Source organism: Scleropages formosus, chromosome 4 (assembly GCF_900964775.1).
Source record: "Scleropages formosus chromosome 4, fSclFor1.1, whole genome shotgun sequence".
Classification (NCBI taxonomy): Eukaryota; Metazoa; Chordata; class Actinopteri; order Osteoglossiformes; family Osteoglossidae; genus Scleropages; species Scleropages formosus.
Genome location: NC_041809.1, coordinates 24,020,927 through 24,042,766, shown reverse-complemented (window position 1 = coordinate 24,042,766; position 21,840 = coordinate 24,020,927). Strand labels below are relative to the sequence as shown.

Sequence of the window (21,840 nt, the reverse complement as noted above, 5' to 3'; positions counted from 1 at the left end):
ACCTAAACTGGTTATTTTTTGAATTTCCTTCATCTAAGCTGACATCTAATCTCCGTCGGCACAATGAAAAGTCAAACTCAAGTTCCTTCAGTTAAAACATCTTTGCAAGAAAACAAGCATCTAAAATTTATGCAGCATTGAGAATTCTTCAGAAACTTGAACTGCTAAGAATTATGCTGTCCAATCCAGTTTCTAATATCTTCAAGTATAGGACATTCAGTTCATTTTATATGTTACTTAGTAAGGACTGAAATCAGCCATGAGACATATAAAATTTGAAAGATGTGTCAAACTACAAAAAACCCTAACCTTAAAAATTTATGAATTTTCGGATGATGGAATATACATAACTAAATCATAACCTCATGATAAATACATTGCTATAATCGAAGTTTTCTGATTTATACCAGCTTTGTCTTGTGATTTTAAATGTTTTATTGAACGCTTGTTTTCAACATCAGATTTAAAAGGTAAAAATTTGTAAAGTTTTGTATACATCAATGTACACAACCCTGCAAAAAACACAAAATTGGAAAAGATTCCAGAATTCATATGTTCTGTCTGGTAAGACAAACCTGTATAGGGAAAACAGTAACAGAAAACACAACATCTGGGAAAGTACAAAATTGGAAGCGTTTAAAACTTGTGTTGCTGATGAGTTACATCATTTACAGAGATGCCAACTAGAATCTGGACATAAACAAAGCACTTTTTATTTTGATTTAAAAAGAAACATTCAAAATGTTGAATGCGAGCACCAAAAACGGACTCAAAAAGTCACCATGCAAAAGTAAAATTTCCAAGCTGTTCCCTACCTGCTCCCCAGTATGCGTATATTTTTTAACAAAAATCCCGATGGACAGCTCTGCTTGTACTTTTGAAATGTATAGTCTTTACATACATTTATAATTTCAATCTGTATTACATTAAAAATTAATAGTGGGCTTTTACAGATTCCAAAAGAAAAGTTTCAATCAAATGAATCCATTGAAATTTTTTGCATTTTTGAACCTTCTTCTTATAGCACTCTGTGCCTGTAAAGGCTACATCTTGTTCCTCATTTTCCCCTGACCATTCTAGGAGGTCACTGCCTGGGCTTCTTGTGACGGCGGACCAGTCGGGTTTTTCTCTTCATGCCACCTAGAAAGAGTGAAAGGGGGTATGACAAACCACACATAGTGTATAGTAAGGTTGTAAAGGCCTGTGCACTGAAGAGTGTGTCACAATCAACAAAAAACTTCTTAGAATAATGCTATTATTATTATTATTATTATTACTATTATTATTATTATAATCATCATCATCATTATTTACCAACTGGTCTTTTTGTTCCTTTGACTGCACCCTCTGTAATAAAAAAAAAGACAGTTAAAAAAAAAGCATAATTAAAAAACAATATGTAAAAACAAAAAGCAGTTGCCTGCTCCCTAATTTGACAGGCGACCTACTTATGACGGGTTACTGAGCTGCGTAGTAAACTAAACTGAGGAGAGTTTCTCAAAATCATTCTGGTAGCACATGGTTTACAATGTCAAGATCATTTGTTAATGCAAGTGCTCCCTAAACTTCCTGTGTAAAATCACCACTATTTGAAAATGCAACCTGAGTCACTTGTTAGTCATCGCCTATTTCTTACATCATATTTGTATGACTTACTTTTTCCCTCATCTACAAACAGCAGCTATGTAGCAGAGTATATGAAATCCACATTGATTATCAAAGTTTCTAACAAATGGGCAAAGTACCATTTCCCCCCACACATTGTTAATATCACATATGCAAGAATGTGACATATACTCTTTACCTTCATTTTTAAGGCTCCTCAATATTTTTATAGTTTGTTAGACAATAACTCTTTGAACTTATGTTCCTTAAAAGCCAGCTCTATTCTTATTACTCTGTATTGAATCATTCTTTATCTGCTGTTAAATACAGCACACAGAACTTCATGAAGCAGGCCTGTTCACAAATAGTGAACAAGTCATTCTTTCTTGTTCATTGTAAAGACGCAACAAGTCCTTCAGCGAAACTGTTTTTCTCACAGCAGTTACTACGATTCTCAGGCATCTTTAAATTTCTTTGCTGCATTTGGAGGAACTAGTTCTGCATTGTGATTCTGACCTTGGATGATGTGGGTAATTCTCTCTGACTCAGCTTTGATCAAATCAGGGTTTTCACTGATGCTCGCGATCTTGGAGAAATCTGGACCTATTATAAAGAGAACAAAGCTTTTCCACAGAAGAAACATATGGAAGCACTGTGTTTTGTGAGTGAGTCCAAGTTTGAAAAACTGTACCTTCAATGATGTGAGGTTCTCCATGAATCACCCGGGTGACCTTGGTGTACCCTGTTCCACCTTCAGAAACCCAAAACCAAAGTATGATACAATACACAAACATATGATCACACCTAATGTAAATGTAACTACTACAAAATATTAACAGCTACTGTTCTTTATGTATGAATATGTGGTTGCATAATCACTGCAATTTCTTAGATTTGGTAAAATAAAACCTTTACGTGAATGTTCATTTAGAGGGCTTTTCTTCATGAGCTTATCAACAGGCCATGACAGAGAGACATATAGTATAAAGAAGACATTTACCAAAACACAGCACAGTCTGTGAACCAGGCAGGCATAGAAAATTGTTGTTCACATAGAATCACATCTTCCAGTATGCAAAATTAACAGCATCTGAATTTGTCTGCAAGTTCATACTGTAACATTTGTAACACAGGGAAGTGTAAGATCATTTTCTTTTTTCATCATGTTTGCACTGGGATCTGTTCCACTGTATGGTTTTCATTTCCTATTATACAAACCGTGATTTTCAGCATAAACAGAGCACAAGACTGCACACGTAATAATGCAAAAAGAATAATTTCAAAATGAACTGGAAAAATATTAAACTTACCACCTTTTTCATCAAATGAGTTTGTAAATTTAAAATGTAGCTTGATGTATTTTTGGCAGACATGCTCTTGCCTCCCTGGTGATCACTTTCAATACATGTTAAAATGTTGTACTAATTCATAACATTCAAAAATTACACTGTTGTTGATTTGATTGGAAGAAGTGTTGCAGCTGATTGTTACCAAGTCCTAGCAAACGTTGATTGCCCTACCTACCATGCAGAAAAAATCTGCATATTGTAATACGTTTCTGTTCTTATAAATACATATTATTATGGAGTTAATAACATTCACATAAAATTTTCCGACATATCAAGACACATGATTTTATGAATACACACACACACACACATTTTCAGAACCGCTTGTCCCATACGGGGTCGCGGGGAACCGGAGCCCACCCGGTAACACAGGGCGCAAGGCCGGAGGGGGAGGGGCCACACCCAGGACGGGACGCCAGTCCGTCGCAAGGCACCCCAAGAGGGACTTGAACCCCAGACCCACCGGAGAGCAGGACTGTGGTCCAACCCACTGCACCAGCGCACCCCCATTTTACTAATATAATTTGTAATATTTAAAATCATTTGTTTCAGTGCTTGAATGATACTGAATGCACAATGAGATGTAATAGCCTTTCCAACCAGCATTAGTGTATTCTCTTTGCTAATGTACAAAAAAGTAATCATTTGACTTGGCTGCATATTCAGTCCTCAAAAGAGTGTAGGGAAAAAATGTAATAAGGAATATTAGTGATCAAATCACAGGCACACCAACCTGCCGTTCCCAGCTGACTGCCCTCAGTGATTCGTTTGATCTCCTCCTCCTGCAGTATATGTACATTGCCTTCAAGAATTTTCTTGACATTGGAAACATCTGCCAGAATGACATTGACAGAGACACAACAGGTATTGACCTTTTGCTGGATAAGACTTGAAACCACCTAGCCTCAAAAAGCTGCTCAATTTATCTACTTCTACACGTACAATTCAGTTTATACGGAAAGCGTCTCTTGAACCCTAAAGTGACATTTTGATAAATAAAATGTTAAATTAGTGAAACATGAGAAAGCCACAAAAATCTTTGGAGCAGATCTTGAAGAAACTCAGACACCAAGGCTGTACTTTCAATTCTTCCAGACTGAATGAAATTCTTGAAACTTAAACAACCGCTTTGCAAAAATACAGAAGCCATGTTTAATACACAGCTTGAAAAAGTTTGTGTATTCAATGGCAGTATTCACAGCTTTGTTAACACTCAATTCTAGGCAAGGTCAAACATTTTTTATGCCTTTCCATACTTGGAACACATAATGCCTCCAAAAGTAAAACTTTGAACATGTGAAATATACATTCAGTAGATACATTAACAACAACCCTTTAAACAAATAAATGGCTATTTCTTGGAAATCTGACTGCTTAAGAGCTCAATAGGGCCCTTACACTTTCACAAAAAACAAGGCATCAGTGTTACTAGTCATTACCCTAATTTGGAATTATCAGCAGAGTGCAAAACATATTTAGCTTTAGTGGTATATTAGCAGCAAGTGTTTGCCAGATGCAGGTATTAGTAAAATTAATGAGGAAGTACTTATTTTACCATGTTCTGTTAGTTACCACTGACCTTCTTGCAATATCTTCTTTATCTCACTATCCACTTCCAGCTCCCCATCAGAAGACGTGCTAGTAATTGTATACTGAGGACCTGGCGAGAGAGAGATATCAGCACAGTAAACTACAGAAGGTGCTTCCATAGCTCTCTTTAGGGACTTCCAGTTTCACCAGCTAACACATCCTTCTACACAATAGGTCACTGATCTAATATAAAGCTTGATTATTACTTGATTTGTTGATTGATTGTACTGTGAGCTGTCTAATAATTAAAGAAAATACCTATATGCAGCTTCTCATGTAATGTTTTTTTGATTTATATGGTGGTATGTGGCAAATTGACTGTACTTGAGAGCACATGTCTGCATCTAGATCTCCTCCTTCTGTTGGTGTAATGCACTTTTTGTGTTGTTCTCAGAGATGTACAAAGCGTCTGCGAAATGAATAAATGTAAATGTAGCGTAATTGAATCTAGTGCTACAATAGAACAAATATATAGAATGGCAAGGAGGGCTGGGAGCAACATGCTCAAGCCGCTGTTGATTACTACAAACAAGCTAGGCAGTTCAGGAAAATATTTAATCTTTTGTGACTAAATAGTTATATTATCCGTTGAAGGCTTTAGAAATACATTCGCAGGAAATGGACAGGCTGGTAACCTGATGACTAATCCTTTTATAAAGGATGAGAACAATGCTTTTACTAACTGGTCATTTTTATGATGTTGGGTTCCCCTTCAATGACTCTTCTGACCTAGCTGGAAGAAGGATGACTTGTGAACTTGGTAATGGAAGGCTCACCTTCAATGACTCGGGTAACCTTGGTGATAGAGGGCTCGCCTTCAATGACTCGGGTAACCTTGGTGATAGAGGGCTCGCCTTCAATGACTTGGGTAACCTTGGTGATAGAGGGCTCGCCTTCAATGACTCGAGTAACCTTGGTAATTGAAGGCTCACCTTCAATCACTCTGGTAACCTTTGCAATAGTTGGCTCTCCCTCAATGACTCTGGTGACTTTTTTAATTTCAGGCACTGGAAAAGAACCAAAAAGCTTATTAAAAGCCATATCTATGAAAATACTGTGGTTGCAATGGGATACAGACAGTGCAAGGATGCAGAATCACACAGGCACAGTCTTAGTCATAAGTGAAAGGAGCAAAAGTTGTCTTTCAAGAAGGAAATGTGTCTTTTGATACAATCAGTCCAGTTTCAGAGTTTTACTGTAAACTTGCAGCTGTTTCATAGGCCAGGAATCTGTTTGCAGGAACAGTTCTGTATGTGAATCATTCACTGGTGCTAAAAAGACACAGATGCCAAAATGTAACTAGCAGCATGGGGAAAAGCTTGAAATCACTGTTTGAGATTAGTGCCGCTTTCTTCGCCTTCTTCTTCTTCTTCTTATTATTATTATTATAATATTTATACATTCATTATATATTCTACTGACCTCAGCTTGCAGGGCCTTGTGCTTGCAAAGGTTTCCAGCCTCTTTTAACATAGTATGTAAATCATGTTTGAATAATAATAATAATACCAACAACTAAAGGTTCTGCTGAAATACTAATCTTGAGATATTTTATATTTTAGGCCCTATAATGCTCTTCTGTTCCTAAGTGTGAAGATGTTTGCTTCCTTCCATTCTAACAACTATGGTTTCTTACACAAGATGTGGGAACAGGAACAATGTAATTAATTACAGCTTCAACATGAAACCATAAATCATACCTTTCAAATATTTTATTTATTTGGATAAACAATCAGTATGAAAATTGAACTGGCCAAACAGTCCATGTGATTCTTTTGCCCAGTGAAGAAATGCTTTTCTCCAAAGCAACGTACAACTCTGAGTGAGTAAAAGTGCATTGAGACCTTAGAGAGAATGTATCTGTTTGGAAAGAATAGCAGGAAAGCAATTTACATGTCTTGAAAAATGAAAGTGATATGTTCTTATCTGCCCCTGTCTATTGTAAGCCCATGGCACAGAAAAATCACTTTACTTTGGTCCTTCCAAACACTGGCTCAGCAGGACCCTGGATTATTGCTATTTCACCTTAAATCAATACACTTTTTGGGATGTATATGTATTTCCTGCTGTTTGGGTTGTATATGTTTTTCCGGCGGTAGCAGTTCTTTTTCACGACCTACTTGTCAGAGGTCAGATTCTCTTTTTTTGTCATAGTTGGTGCCATTTTTGAAACCACATCGTCCTTCTTGTACAGCCAAAATAATCAATCACATGCTGCACTGTAACGGCTGCCTTGTCATCTATTTTGAATAGTCTAAATAAACAATTGTCAGTGTCATTGTTGGTCTTTGTATACTCAGCTGTTTAAATATACACCAACTATTATTCAGCAGTTATTGTTATATGTAATTATGTGCCGTGTGTGTGTATACGTACTTACTAATGTTTATATATGCTGATGGCGGCACGGTGGCAGAGTGAGTAGCGCTGCTGCCTCACAGCACCTGGGTGGTGTGAGAGAACGTGGATTCAATCCCTGCTCAGCCTGTGTGGAGTTTGCATGTTCTCCCCTTGTCTGTGTGGGTTTCCTCCCACAGTCCAAAGACATGCTGTTCAGGTTCACCCATACTGCATGAGTGACAGAAAGAGTGTGTTCTGCTGATGTATGGATGACTGACCCATTGTAAGTAGTGTATCTAGCAGTGTAAATCACCTTGGTGAATGAGGTGTGTGGGCTAGTAACACTATGTAGTATCCATTGTAAGTCACTTTGGAGAAAAGCATGTGCTAAGTGAATAAATGTAAATGATGAAGGCCTGTGGCTGAAATGTGTCCTTCAGTTTCAGATTTGTGTCTAAATTCTGCATTGTTATAAATAAAATACAGTTACAGCTGTGTGTGCTGTCCTAGTTAAACTGTATTTCAGTTTCTTCAAAAGATTCAGCACCAGTTGAAATAATTTTTCCTCGATAAGTCACCATACATTACATTTTCTAACTTTATTGATAAAATGTAAAATGATTAACCTATATTAACAAAATTTCACTTTTATTTATATACACACACACATATTTTCAGAACCGCTTGTCCCATACAGGGTCACAGGGAACCGGAGCCTACCCGGTAACGCAGGGCGTAAGGCCGGAGGGGGGAGGGGACACACCCAGGACGGGACGCCAGTCCGTCGCAAGGCACCCCAAGCGGGACTCGAACCCCAGACCCACCGGAGAGCAGGACCCGGTCCAACCCACTGCGCCACCGCACCCCCTATTTATATACATATAATTCTTAATAATATTACACTTGAGTTACATTTTTGTATCTTGGTCTATTTACCTGTTTCAATCACCTGTGTGATGGTTTTGATCTCAGGCTCTGTGATGATCTTTTTGGTAATAGTTGTCTCTGAAGATAAAAAGAGATATATGTCTGTCAACTCAACGGTCTTATACTACTGTCACTACTTTAATAATAATAATAATACTGCCCATCAGATGCCTGAAGAGTAACCAAAAACACTAAATGTAACTAAATGACCATAATGACTTACTGATGAAGGTGAGAGGAATCTCCTGATATGTGTATCCAGCGACATACTGGATTTAAAAAAGAAAGGAGAATACAGTTAGTGGGAATTACACCCATTTAGGTGTAACACAGTGATGTATTCAACTTGTTTAGAAAGCTAAATTCGTACACACTGTGGGAGTAAAGCTACAAAATGTCACCCTCATTAGTGCTTCACAGAAGTTTAAAACTGGATCCATCACCTTGATTTGGATGTATCTGATGAGCCTCTTCAACAACATCAGCAGATCCTCACGTCCAACTGGCAGGTCTATAACAGAGCGGCACAGGCGGTGAGGGACCTTTCAGCCACCTATAACAACCTATAACAGTACTGTACTGATGAAAATGACAGCAGCTTCTCGCTATGATGAGCTACTTCTCATGCCAGTTTGATTTTTTGCCTAAAATGGGCACTTTTCAGAAAATCCTGTGGGTCCATGAAACATAGAAGGGTAAGAAACTTGACAAAGTATTGTTCAGTAGAAGAAGCTTAAATGAATTCCTCTGGTATCCGAACCTGACATATTCTTGGCAGCTGGCAAAACCCTTGACTGCAAAATAAGCTGGCAAAGTTTCCTAATACTCAAACTGCTCTGGGCTGAAAAACAGCTCCTGGACTCACCTCCGGGGTACAGCAAGGTTTTAATGGTATGGATCACTCCATTGGATGCCATCAGGTCATTATCAGGGACATTGATTGAATTCACCAAGATGCTATTATTGACCTGGATGAAAAAGTGGACAGTTCATTAAAATAATAACACTTAATGATAATTATGCTTTACAATAAGCATAGCAACATCATAGCGAAAGGCAATTATAATTAACACTTACAGTATGTCAGTGACTCAGGAGAAAGAAAAACAATATGGTGATTCCAGAAGTGGTTGCTATGGCAATCGATCGACTGTTCTAAATTAAGCCTTGAAATTCCATCAAGGTGAAACAAGTTTCCTGTAATTCAGTCCAGTCTTTAAGGTCAGTTCATGTGAGCATCATCAGCTGCAAAATTACCTCTGACTACTGGGCTGAAAGGTTTCTCTAATCACAATTTCAAAAACACCCACCCTTCACAAAAAAACAAAAAACTTTTGTTTCACATCCTTGGACAAAAACGCCCCAGGAAGGAAAAAAGGAGATAGGATAATCAACAGGAAGTCAAATTTTATCTGTTGTCTGAATTTTGACACCGTCTTCATGCCCTAGATCAGCTATTGTATTCGCAACATGGAATAGAAAAAAAAAAAGACAATCCCTGTGTGTTTCAGTCCATTGTCTATTTATGAGATGTTGCAGTATCACACAATCTACTCAGTCCATATTTTCTTCAACCCTTTTGAAACAATTACACATTCTGCTTTGAACAGTCTTGAGGAATAGCCCTGGGAAAGTGAATCTCTTCTAACAAAAAAAAGAGATATAGGTTAATATATTTCTCCAGGAATGAGACGACATGCTGTCTCTATTCTCTCTACATGTATGAAAAATATTAAACAGTGCTTTTAATTGCAGTGAAGTACTTTTAACTCTGTTCTGACCCCTATTTCCTTTTGTTATTTCCAACAAAGGTCAGTGGACAGTTATGGGCAGTTAGAGGTCACTGATGTCTTATTTTTAAAGTTACATTCTGTTTATTCCCAGGAGAATTATACACTGGTTGGTGGTTGACTGGTTGATTTATGGTTTTTCTTTTGTCCCATTTCCACAGAACTGACTCTGAGAATGAAAGCTTTGACTCAATAAAAAAAAAATGAACAGTGTACTACTTTATGATGACTTCTAATAGGAGAAGAAGAAAACAGAATGTGTACATCCATGGAAACCAACCGATAGCACTTGTAGGTTCTTCCCCAGGATGGATTTGAGCAGGTTGGTAACTCCACCTTCTAGGCCACCATTAATGAAGGTTCTGTTGCTGAAGTGGTACAACAGAATGGTCCTTAGGGTACCAAGGTCACCTAAAGAAGACACAAGGGATTTACTGTAGCATTTATAAGAGGTTTAGATCAGCATTCCAGACAGTTTTCCTGTATTTATCCTTACAATGATTCTGGTTCAAGAATACTAGAACACACAATTTAACAACAGATATTTACAGAAAAAGAAATGGAAGACTCACTTTTCAGCAGTGCAATGTCCTCATCACTCAGTCCCTCAAATGCATCGTCTGTTGGAGCAAACAAAGTATAGCTGCCCTCCTTACGGAGGAGATCTGTCAGCTCTGCTGCTTCCATCAGGGATAGGAACACACTACAATAAAGAGCATAATACTATTGAAACAGCAACCACCTAAGCAATTTTGTATAACAAGATTAATGTTTATCAAGATAAACTTCATATAATGAAATGTCTGTACTAAAATAAGGCAGGCTTGAAGGAAAAATTGTGATCTTGCAACAAGCTAAACACTTGGTGATGTTATTCGGTATGTTGTTCAGAGAACTCCTCACTTGAAGCGTCCATCAGCCTTAAGGATCTCATAGATAGTGGTTTCAGCAGGCCTAATAAGGGTCTGCATGAGATGGAGGGCCCCATTGCTGCCCTCTTTGCTGCCTCTCACCATGCAGGCATTCTCAATGCAAACTGCCTATAGGGAGAGATCAAGAAGGGCACATGATCCACCACAACATTTACATTTACATTTATTCATGTAGCAGATGCTTTTCTACAAAGCAACATACATCTCATAGAAAATACAATTTGTGCGTTACCTTAGGAGAAAGAGACATAGATGCAGATGTATGACTTTAAGTACAAAGCACAACCACTGATGAAGAGGTAGCCCTGGTTTTCCTGTATGAAGCTGTTGACTTGACATGATATAAATGAAACGTGTCTTGGTTTAGAGTGATGGCAGGTTGTCTCACCGTTCGGTAGACAAACACCCGTAAGAACTTCCCACCAACTGTCTCCAGCATTTGCCCGTCGTACAGCTGATCCAGGGTAACCTTCATTTTGAGAATGTGATTCTCTAGGATGACTTTAAGGAGTCGCTCGTCCATGGTCATCACCTCATCTACACAGAGGTGACACAACAAGTGTATTCAGTGTTATAAACAATGACACATCAATTGTTCTTTAGCAGCTAAGAAATGACAATGTCAGGTGATTGTACATAATGTGTTTCCCCATATGAGCAAAACAGCTCTCCTGTTCTTCCAGTCCCACCTTAATTTCTGCTCCTCTATTTTGTTGTAAAAGAAAAAATCCTGCAATAAGGTTCCAGAGCTACAGCTACATAACAGACAACCCACTGCAGCTCAGCTTTGATCAGTTTCCATAGCCCATTGGCTGGAAAGAACAAATGAAATTCTTCCTTGAACAGACTGCCTAATGTAACAGAGTCCATTTATAGTTTTCTTATTGCCTTTTTATTCTGACTGAGGTTTGAGAAAGCACATTATAGTAATACTTGGCTTTCCACAACACCCTTCACTGCACTGCCTCTGAGCTAATAAGTTATCCCGCATGCCATGGCAAATCGGACTGAAATAGGTCACATGTTCGGATATTAAATGACCTCACCAGTGAAAGCTCCATTGAATGGGGCCAAGAGCGTGTACTCAAGCTCTGGCCTCATGGCTGCTGCCAGGCCCAATTCTGAGATCATGTCGCCGAAGGTGCTCTGTGACTTGCCGATCAACTCCACAACCTGCTTCGCTGAATTGCAAGGAATAGGAAAGACAAACACAATAACTGTCTGATAATGTGGTGACTCGTTTACGAAGCCCACAGTGAACCATTCTTCAAATTTGGCATCGTACACATTCTGGTAACCATGTTCAGGTTCAGACTACCACTATTAATTCATAATTGTCACTGTCATGAAAGTGGGATTTAAGTAATCAGTTCATACATGGTATCCGATACTGGTGAGTGAAATAATATTGTATTTTTGAATACTGATCTGAATCTAAAACCTAGCCACAGCAGCTATAATTCTTGGAATAAAGATAGATTTTGGTATAAACAAATATCTGAAACTCACCAGAGTCAGGCATGAGCACCTGGTCAATGAGATGGATGACACCATTGGTGGTGACAATGTCCTTCTTCAGCACCATTTTCACACCATTGATAGTCAGGCTTTCACCATCACAGCCTATCTCAATGTTGTGGCCCTCCAGCGTTTCATAGGAGGAGCCTGCCATGATGGCCTCGGAACACTGAACTGAGTTCAAGATGTGGAAGTTCATCAGAGCTGTTGAAGAGAGGTTAGAGAAAAACAAAACACTACAGTCAGGTATATTGACACACAAGCACAATACACCTAATTGCACGTATATTAACAGATACGTGCATACATATACACGTACAAAGAAATATATACAAAGTTAACGAAATACAAGAGTTAAAAAAGGACACAGAAACAAGCATACACATACAGTAATACACATATTTCAGAGGAATGGATGAAAAAATTAATGAAATATGTATAAATGGACTTAAATGTCTTTTTTTAATTCTGGAATGCACAGGAAGGGTGGACAGCCACGGGCACGGGGACCCTGAGAGTTTTTTTTTTTTCCTCCCTTGCCTTTCAGTTTGGGAGCTTTTTTTTTCCTTTCCTCCATGGTCAGTAGGATTACACATACACAGAGTCTGACACCGCTTGTCCCATACAGGGTCGCGGGGAGCCGGAGCAACACAGGACATAAGGTTGGGGGGGGGGGGGGGGAGGGGACACGCCCAGGATGGAACACCAGTCCATCGCAAGGCACCCCAAGCGGGACTCAAACCCCAGACCCACTGGAGAGCAGGACCCGGTCCAACCCACCGTGCCACCGTCCCCCCGTCAGTAGGATTACTTACAGCTTTAATAATTACATGATCATTGTAGTAATTTCATGTATAGCCAACCTTTTATTTGTATTATGCCTTATTTTTATTTTTATGCATTCTATAAAAATAAATTGTATTTTTTGTATTTTGTAAATACAAAAGTACATACAAACATTTGAAAACACTATGCAACCAGTTAGAATTGCCTTTACTTTTACACAGGTATCAGATTATAATGAAACTGAGATAAATCCGACCAGTCCTGCCCTTGGGAGTTTGGCAGCTGGCTTTATGAATTTGGAACAAGGCTGCTGTCAGCATCATCTAATCTTTCTAACAATAATTACTGGCACAGCACATGCTTACCTCAGGACAAAGGTAGTTTTTGTTGATGAAGCCACCAGTTTACCAAAATTGATTTTTTTTGTGCCTTTTTAATCAAATGCTCATCAAACTTTGGGTGTAACATTACCCCCTGTCCATGGAATGTTAAGTGGAATAGAAAAAAGAAATTGATATTTTTTCAGAAGGCGTAAAATTTCATTACAGTTGATGAGAAGAGCTCATCAAGAAGTTCCTTCCCTTGGTCATTTTAGAATAGCATTATCACTATAAGTGTAAACCAGTGTGTAATATAAAAGAGTTTGAGAGTCACTCTCAAAAACCTTGCTGTGACTGCAATTTTGCAAACATCAGATTAATTCCTGAGGATCTGCTGTAACCAGTGCGTGCGTCTTCCTTGTCCAGACTATTCCTTTATATGCAGTCACTGCACTTAGCCCCTTATGGCTTCTTGGCTTTGGACCCCCAAACCAATGTGGTCAGCAAATAGTTTACTGACCGTCTAAGAATTTGCCATTAAAAGTATTGGGGAACAGCATTTCTGTCTGCCTGGAGCATGTGGACCATTAACAAATCAGCCAGACAGAGCATAACTCCTGCTCTTTGTCATTTGAAGTTCCACCCTCACTGCTCAGCACCTCACATAGGGCCAAGCAAATGCTTTCCAGGGCCTCTGTCTAGGTTTGTCTTGGAGGTGTACGCTTGAATTTTTCTCTGAACCTTTTCTGTTTCACCCCAATGATAGCCTGTTTTCTGCCTGACAGCATCACAAACACTGAATTTCACTCTTTTTGTTATTTTAGCTGTTGTTACCTTGCAGAACGACCTTGTTGTCCATGAGCCTCTCAAGAACATCCCGGTCCACCTTCTTAAATGCGTCATTGGTCGGTGCAAACAGAGTAAAGTGGCCTGGCTCCCCCAGCTTCTCCAGCAGACCCGATGTCACGGCAACAGCCTGGAGAAAAGAGGAGCTTGACATCACTGGACACCACATATCAAGTTTATCACACATCACACAGAGTAATCCTGTGGGTGGCTCAGTTTCATAGAAATAAATGTCTTCTAAGTAAGCAACAATAGTAGGAAGATTATTATATGATAATTATACTGTATATACATAGATACAGTATATACAGGCATACCTCTATGAACCATCATTTTATCAGCTCTTTTGCTGTAACACCTCTTGAAAATTAATATAAAATCTATTCTATATAGACATATAAAATTATTTTACAATCTATGGTACTTTTCAATGGTACTTACGTTCAGGGACGAGAGGTCATCATTGACTTCAATAGCATCCTTGATGGTACTGCTCACGGAAGAAATTACGCGATCAATAATGTGCACCACTCCATTGGTGGCCACTTGGTTTGCATGGATGATCCTTGCACAGTTCACAGTCACAACCTATGAGGTTGGAAAGAGGACCCCCATTGTGTGGATGTCAGCCAACTTTAATTGAAAACTGGAGACATTCACTGGACATTAAATATTTTCAAATATATTACAAATATTTGCAGTGAGATTTGTAATAATCCTAAAAACTGTTATTGTGAATCCACTCCCAGGCCATATTCGCAACGTACCCCATTGGAGTAGTGGTTGATGTGCAGGCCCAGATCATTGTACATGGACGTGACTTTCAGGCCATTCTTTAGGTCCTTGGTGACGAGTCGTCGGTTGACCATGTGATAGTGAAGGGCGTTATACAGCTCGATGTTTACGTTGCTCACCAGAGCATTTCTCACCACCTGCCCAGCATAACACAAGATTTTGTACAAAACTAAATGTTCTCAAATGTAAACAATGATCTATGGATTGTTCCAACATAAATCTAGCTTTTATTTTCAATCAGTTAGTTATTGTTATTTAGAATGGAGGAATTTAAAATACCAATAGAACCCAGGTTCTGATTACAGTTCTACAATCCATGCAGCATTTCATCTTGAAGCCATTTTATCTGTCACACAGTTGTAATGAACCGAGCCCAAAAGGTCCCCAAAGGCAAAACATGCACTCAACTTTAAAAAATCTGATTTGAGTCACTGATGTGATAGGTTTTTCTTTATTACAAAAACAAAAGAATTTATGGAATAGAGATGCTTTCTAATCTACTTTTAGAATTGAAGTCTCCTGCAACATTGATTATAACCTTGGAAACACTTTTTTATCCCACCATTTTTTTCTCCATCATAACAGTAGAATCTTTTAACTGGGCTGAAGTGAAGTGAGACCTCATCACTTGTGTCTTGGTGGAAAATTACTGTCAGACTTAGTGATGTTGAAAAGCAATTATACACTTCAAACTGCTATCTTGTGCAGCCATATGAAAAAGACTCAAAAAGTGGCCTTCAGTGATACATGTGACTTGACTTCCCAAATTCCAAAACTGAACGCCACTCAACCTTGCATGTAAGTCAGTTGACTTCATTACAGTTCTAATCTGCAGCAATATAGCAACTATCTGAAATTCCATTGAACATGTAATACTGTATTATTATTGTTAATGTTGTTGTCCACAACACTAAGTGTATCAGATTTCTGTCACAACACTGTATATTTCTATGGAAAGTGCATAATCAAACATATATATTGTGACTTAAATGATTGTTTTGCCGCTCTACTTACACGGTCCAAGAGATCCCATGCCTCATTGCTAGGGGCAAACATGGTATATGACCCAGAGCCCTCAATCTCCTTCTTCAGTTTGGACATGTCCGCATACTGCTGGGTGGTCGTGGCCTTCAGGAGACCCAGGGTGCCATAAATGTGGTCAATAGGAGCCACTGGAGATAAAAGGGGTTTGTTAATTTGTTACTATGAGAAAGCAGCAGCTGGTGTGATTTCTATTTCTTGCATCCTTTCAATACTAACCAAAACCCCTCCCCTTGCTAATAACCGTTCTTTCACTCTCCCTGTGTTTTGCTATAATTCACTTTTAACTAACGCAACATAACAAAGTTTATGATATGTAGATACACTGATTTAAAGTGTTGATATAGCCACTGACCATTTAGTTGTCCAGCTCATTACTAACTGCTCCTTCCTGGACTGTTGCCATGTGAAGTTTAGTGCATTAATGTGCTACCCAGTAGTTAAAATCCACTATGGAGAGATACAGACCAGCAGGGCAACCTGGCATGCCATCCAGCTTCATATATCCTGGGCAACACTCGTACAGGACAGTTCTGCAAGCAAAATCAGAGTTGAAGGTGTTTATTACCTGCCTCAGTGCAAACCCTTACCTTGAAGCTATGACAATCTCACCATTGTAGTGAGGTAGGCTGTACAGACACAGCGAGTTTTTTGCTGTTTATACATCCAAACTACTCAATCACTTTGAGACTTCCTGAAGGAAAACCACCAATAGCTAGAACTGGGTTTCCATTGACTGTAAGCACTCCAGTGCGCTTGGTCTTGGTGACTGCCCTCACTCATAGGTTTCTGCTCTTAGGCCAGTCACATGGGTGTAAAGAGGAAATTATTTTTGTCTGGTGTTTGGGAAGAAAACTTCTTACATGCGGACAGGAAGAATTTGATGTCTAAGAATTGCTGGGGTGAAGGAGGCAAGGAGTTGAAGGGGAAATCCAAACACTGGAATTAATGCCAAAATTGTCCAACAGCAAAACAGATAATCTGAATGGTGCCATATGAAGGCCAATTTTTTTGACTTAACTTTGTAGCTCTTATTAATTTTTCTCAGCAATCTTTGAGCCAGAAATGGGAAAGATCAGCTCAAAACTTCCATCTACACAAAGGGAGAAAAAGACAGGAATTCACCTAGTGTACCAAGGAAGATCATGAGAAACACAAACAAAAAAACTCTCCACCAACACAAATAGACAGCTGGCTCTCATATATGGTAACAAAGCCACCACTGACTTAATGACACTGAATGCCAGTGGGGTTAACAAAGACAGGGAAGATGTGGGGTGGTCTCCAGATGGACTTATTTATTCACACTACATACACAGACAGGAAGAACTGTTCAATGCATTTTCAGGTGAGCCACACTTCTGTTACACCATACAGATATTTGGAGCTCTCTGTATAGGGTTGAGCAAGCAGAAGTGCTAGTTTTCTTTTTCTCCCCTTACATCTTATAGACAAAAAAAAACACAATCTTCTGAGTGAGCAACACTTACATACTTGTAAAAACTCATAGAAGATTTGAAGGTACAATAGCAGAAAGTAGAGAAAGTATTAAGCACAACAAAGTGATCATTTGTTGCTTGAACATGGCAGAAGATGTGGAGAAAGGTACACAGAAAGATACACACACGGAACATGCACCCCCACAACAGGTTTGTTGGCAACAACTATTTCATATTAACAGCAAATAGTTGTGAACAAGGCTTTTCAAAAGGCAACATTTTTCAAACGTAGTTATGTGAACAGCTCCAAAGCTGAAGAAATGCTAAAAGGTTGCGACAATTTCTAGACTGCGAAAAGGGTTTTTGAAACCAAAGACTTGTCAAGGGTCTACTGAGTATGTGTAAGTTTTATAACTCCCTCATGTAGTACTTTCTTAATGAAAGGAGCATTGCAGTATATATTTAAAGACGTGTGGAGAACACAGTCTTCCAGGACTTTGTGCTGAGCTCAGGAGCAGTGGAGGTTTGAAACCAGGGAATCAAGAAAGCTAAGATCTGTGTTGCCTTCTGCTACAAGAGCCTCATCTTTCCTGAGCCTAATACTTTTTTTTTTCTGGATTGCTCCTCTAAAATTACCCATCTGTATAAATGGGTAAATCATTTTAAGTTGCTATAGAGAAATGCATGAGTTGAACGAATGGATGAATGAATATTAGTAGAATAGCTGCAGGTGGTGCAGTCACTGAGAACTAGGACTTCAGAATGAAAAGTTTTCAGAACAGGTTCCAGGAGGTTTCTTGTTTATGATACTTAACCTAAATTCCTTCTCCAATTATCCAGGTAAAGAACACTGCAAAAACTCCAGCTCACATTGTGAAAAATTTAATTTTGTACAATGTTGAAAGGATGAAAACAAACCCTAAAGTGAAGGAAATCATTCTGTTAATTTGCATCTTCATCACCAGGGTTGTAATTATCTACTGTACTCATAATTACCAGTGAGCATTAAAGTAATGCTGACATTTTAACTGAAGGTGTGATGTTGAAATGAAGCAATCTACCAGCACACGTACAGCCTGCCTTATGAACAATATTCACACAGTAGGGAGGGGCATTTGGGGCTGGGAGGCACTGGGTCAAACATCACCACTATGCAGACTTCCTGCATGGCCTCAGAACAATGCTCCCACTGTGGAGGAGAAGGAAATCATCCAGCAAGACTGTGGCTGCCTGTGGGAGCGGCCAAAGCCTTCCATTCTGGGGGAGGCAGCAACCAGGGGCCTTGGGGAGGGGTTGGGTGACTAAGAGGGCAACTTGCCTATGCAAGACAATCCCCCTTGGGTGGGCTGGAACCAGTTCCACATGGACCCTGTCTGTGGCAAACAGGGGTTTGGGGGGAATGACAGCTGTGGCTTGTTGCCAAGGTGCCTGAAACAGGGAACTTGGAGTGGGGAGTGGTAGAGGAATGACCTGGGGGCCAGATGTTTGGATGTAGAAAGGAGAGGAAAGCAGTCTTCACAACTGTTAGTTTCAGCACAGGTAAGAGAGGGTGCAGATGGTGAAGCTTGTGTGATGTATGCTGGTTCATATGCTGGAATGTGGCAAATTGACTGTACTCTAGAATCACATGCCTGCATCCAAATTTTTCCTTCTGTAGATCTAATGCACTCATTATATTGTTTTCTGAAATGTACGTTGCTTTGGATTAAAGCATCTGCCCAACAAATAAATGTAAATGTATATGTGAAGCTCAACAGCAGTTGGCCAGGCTGTCCCAAGGAGACTGTGAGACATCCAAGGGGCACAGTTCACCGCTACTATATTCTATTATTCCTCTTTAAAAACAAAAAGAAAGCATTGTGGTACAAGGTTGGAGAGTGGTAGGGGGTTGTGTAAGATTCAGTGTGGACCTCTACAGCAGGGTCATTAAAGTATGCACCAGGGGTTTAACACTTTTCAGCTATTGTAGGGGCCAAAAACACTATTAATAATACTCAGTGGAGTACTATTATGGGAGGACACATTAGGCTTGCTTGAACATTGGACACTCCCCCTTGTTATACTTATTGTAGAAATATGTATGGATTGACCTCTCTGTACTTTAAGGATTTTTTTTCCTCCTTTTCCATCTCATGCTAAAGGACAGAGAAGCTGTACAGTGCTTTGGCAATAACATGTGTAGCTTCACAGATTCTAGAATGAAAAGATATGCAGTTCATATGACTGCAGAGTGAGGGGTCAAGGCCTGAATCGCAGAACGCGCATGAAGGAGAAGGCTGATTGAGGTCCCTGACACTACTCCACCACACAGGAAACCCATGAATCACCAGTGTGAGGAGTAAAACTTCCTCCCCCATTTCCCACACAACAAAAGAAGTAGGAAGCTCCCACGTACCCAGTACACCAGTGTCCCAGTGGTTCACCTTGGTTCCAACCTTGTCTAGCGCAATAATTTTCAGAAGTTGGTAAATACCACAACTTCAGCCTCCGTCATCACCAAGAAACCACCATCTTTTGTCCTAATATTTTCACATTTGCTCTGAAAGTAACATTAAACTAATATGTAATTTTACCCTTTTTGTGAAATCTCTCAAACTCCGTTTCTCACACTCCTCGGGTTCTGGGCTAACCAGACTCCAGGAGAGGAATGAGAAAGAAAATGAAGGAAGGAGTGCAACATACAGCTGCACTATTAAAGGGGAGAAGAAGTGTGTTATGGAAAAGGAGGTATGAGAGGGGGTGGGTGGTGGCAGCTCTCCAGGGACCTGTTTTATAAGCCTACAGGCCAGACTTCCAGTGGAAACCATGACTCCCGTCTTAAACAGCTCCTTTTTGATCTGTCAATCACTTCTTTCACTCTCTGACTATTTTACTGTATTTTTCACTTTATTTACTGATGCCTTGAATGACTGACACAGCTAACACCTCCATGACTTCTGCTGCTGGGTATTTTCACCAAACCAGGTCAGGTTAAGAGCCTTGTTCATGGGCTCAGCAACAGGGATGTAGCACTTTGGTAAACTTTTGCCTCCATATTCAGCTCCTATGCTGCCAGCTGCCTCCATTCTTTTTTCCCCATCAGAAACAACAAATCCAAGGAACCCCTGCCACATGCCTACCTGTGGTTCATGGCGCTCCATTTCTCCCCCTGACATAGAATATGCAGTACAAGCATTCAGCCCTTCCATAGCTACACATCCAAGTCCTGTGCACAGATTTAGACTATCAGTGCTATTGTCAAACCCTGCCACAATGCCTGTAGTAAAAATGATCACCCACCCCCAGGCTGGGCTCTGTACTAACAAGCAACAAGCCTGTTGTGTATGACATTATGCCCTAAGGTAAGCCAGCATAGCATCCCTTCCACTCATTTGGCCACTCCCAACTCGGACACCTTTGACCCATGAAAGCATGACCCCCAGGTGCACTTACGCCTTCTTGCCACAAATGGATCCGTGGTACCAGTTCCGGCAAGTGCTGAAGTACTTCTTTTTGGTGCCCATGACTTGCTGGAGGGCACACACATTGGGGCTAGAAAAGAGGAGGGCAGGGAATGTTGGAGAGGATGGGTTGGCTAAAGCAAATTTCAATTATTTCACTGAGCATCATCCACTGGATCCACAGGGTTACCTACAACACAAGTATAGTGTGACCTAAGTCACCTGTGAAATTTCATTTAAACTATTACATTTTAAGAAAGTGTAATTATTTCTCATTACAAAATTTCAGTGCTTAAGAGTATAACATCAACTAGTTTAACTTTTCACTAAACAAAAATTGTATGAAACAATACCACATGGCCAATAAAGGAAAAAAGAAAATTAAATAAAATTCCAGAGTTTGGTTCAGTTTTGAAAGGTACGAAATTAATTTCTGGCAGAGCTCTATACATCAAAGATTCAAGTCAAGGCTGCTCCTCCACGGTTTCTTGAAACTAAGGTACATGATCAAAAGACCAGTTAACTTGAAAGGAATAAACACTATTAAAACATGATCTATATCAAATTATCTGCAGAAATCACCACTTAAACTTAATACATAGTGTCAGTTCATGCCGTCTTTTCCAATGCACAGTTCACTCAGTTTTCTTATTGATTTAATACCTAACCCCCTCAAAATATTGTTAAACCTAAGGACTAGAGCTCACAAATTAAAATCTATAAATTGCTAAACAATCTTTTCTAATTTAGATTTGTTAATTACCACTGATTGCATTTAAATCACAAAACTGTCCTAAGTTCACTCTTTCACTTTTAATTCAAGTGCCCCAGGCGTGAACATTTACCATTACCCTTACCCTTTGTCCTTTGCTCTAATGCGACTGTGAGATACGATCTTGTCGTAAGCAGAGGCATCCACCCAGTCCGGGGTGGTGAGAGTCAGCAGTACAGAGAGAGACACAACCAGGAGCTCCATCCTCACTCTCCCACCAAGCGACACGCACTCAATGAGCAGGAGAAATGGGACCCAGCCCTGGAGAGGGGGCTTATATACCACCATGCTCTCTCAACAAGAGGAGGAGAGCGAGGTAGGGACTCGACCCACTCTTTGCACTACCAACC

General features: G+C 39.6%; 1 protein-coding gene across 1 annotated transcript; it reads right to left on the bottom strand.

The window, feature by feature from the left end:
• Window positions 1-609: 609 nt before the first annotated feature.
• LOC108936013 (periostin-like) lies at window positions 610-21,780 on the bottom strand. Its single transcript, XM_018755043.2, has 24 exons — window positions 21,576-21,780; window positions 20,711-20,809; window positions 16,308-16,372; window positions 15,813-15,970; window positions 14,771-14,935; window positions 14,445-14,591; window positions 13,992-14,133; window positions 12,043-12,255; window positions 11,580-11,714; window positions 10,922-11,070; window positions 10,505-10,641; window positions 10,174-10,304; window positions 9,882-10,012; window positions 8,677-8,779; window positions 8,255-8,322; window positions 8,035-8,080; window positions 7,821-7,889; window positions 5,321-5,551; window positions 4,534-4,614; window positions 3,688-3,786; window positions 2,297-2,356; window positions 2,122-2,208; window positions 1,315-1,347; window positions 610-1,140 (listed from the first exon to the last, which is right to left on the bottom strand). Exons 1-24 carry the CDS (start codon window positions 21,776-21,778, stop codon window positions 1,085-1,087), a joined length of 2,808 nt encoding a protein of 935 aa, XP_018610559.2. The 5' UTR covers window positions 21,779-21,780; the 3' UTR covers window positions 610-1,084.
• Window positions 21,781-21,840: the final 60 nt, after the last annotated feature.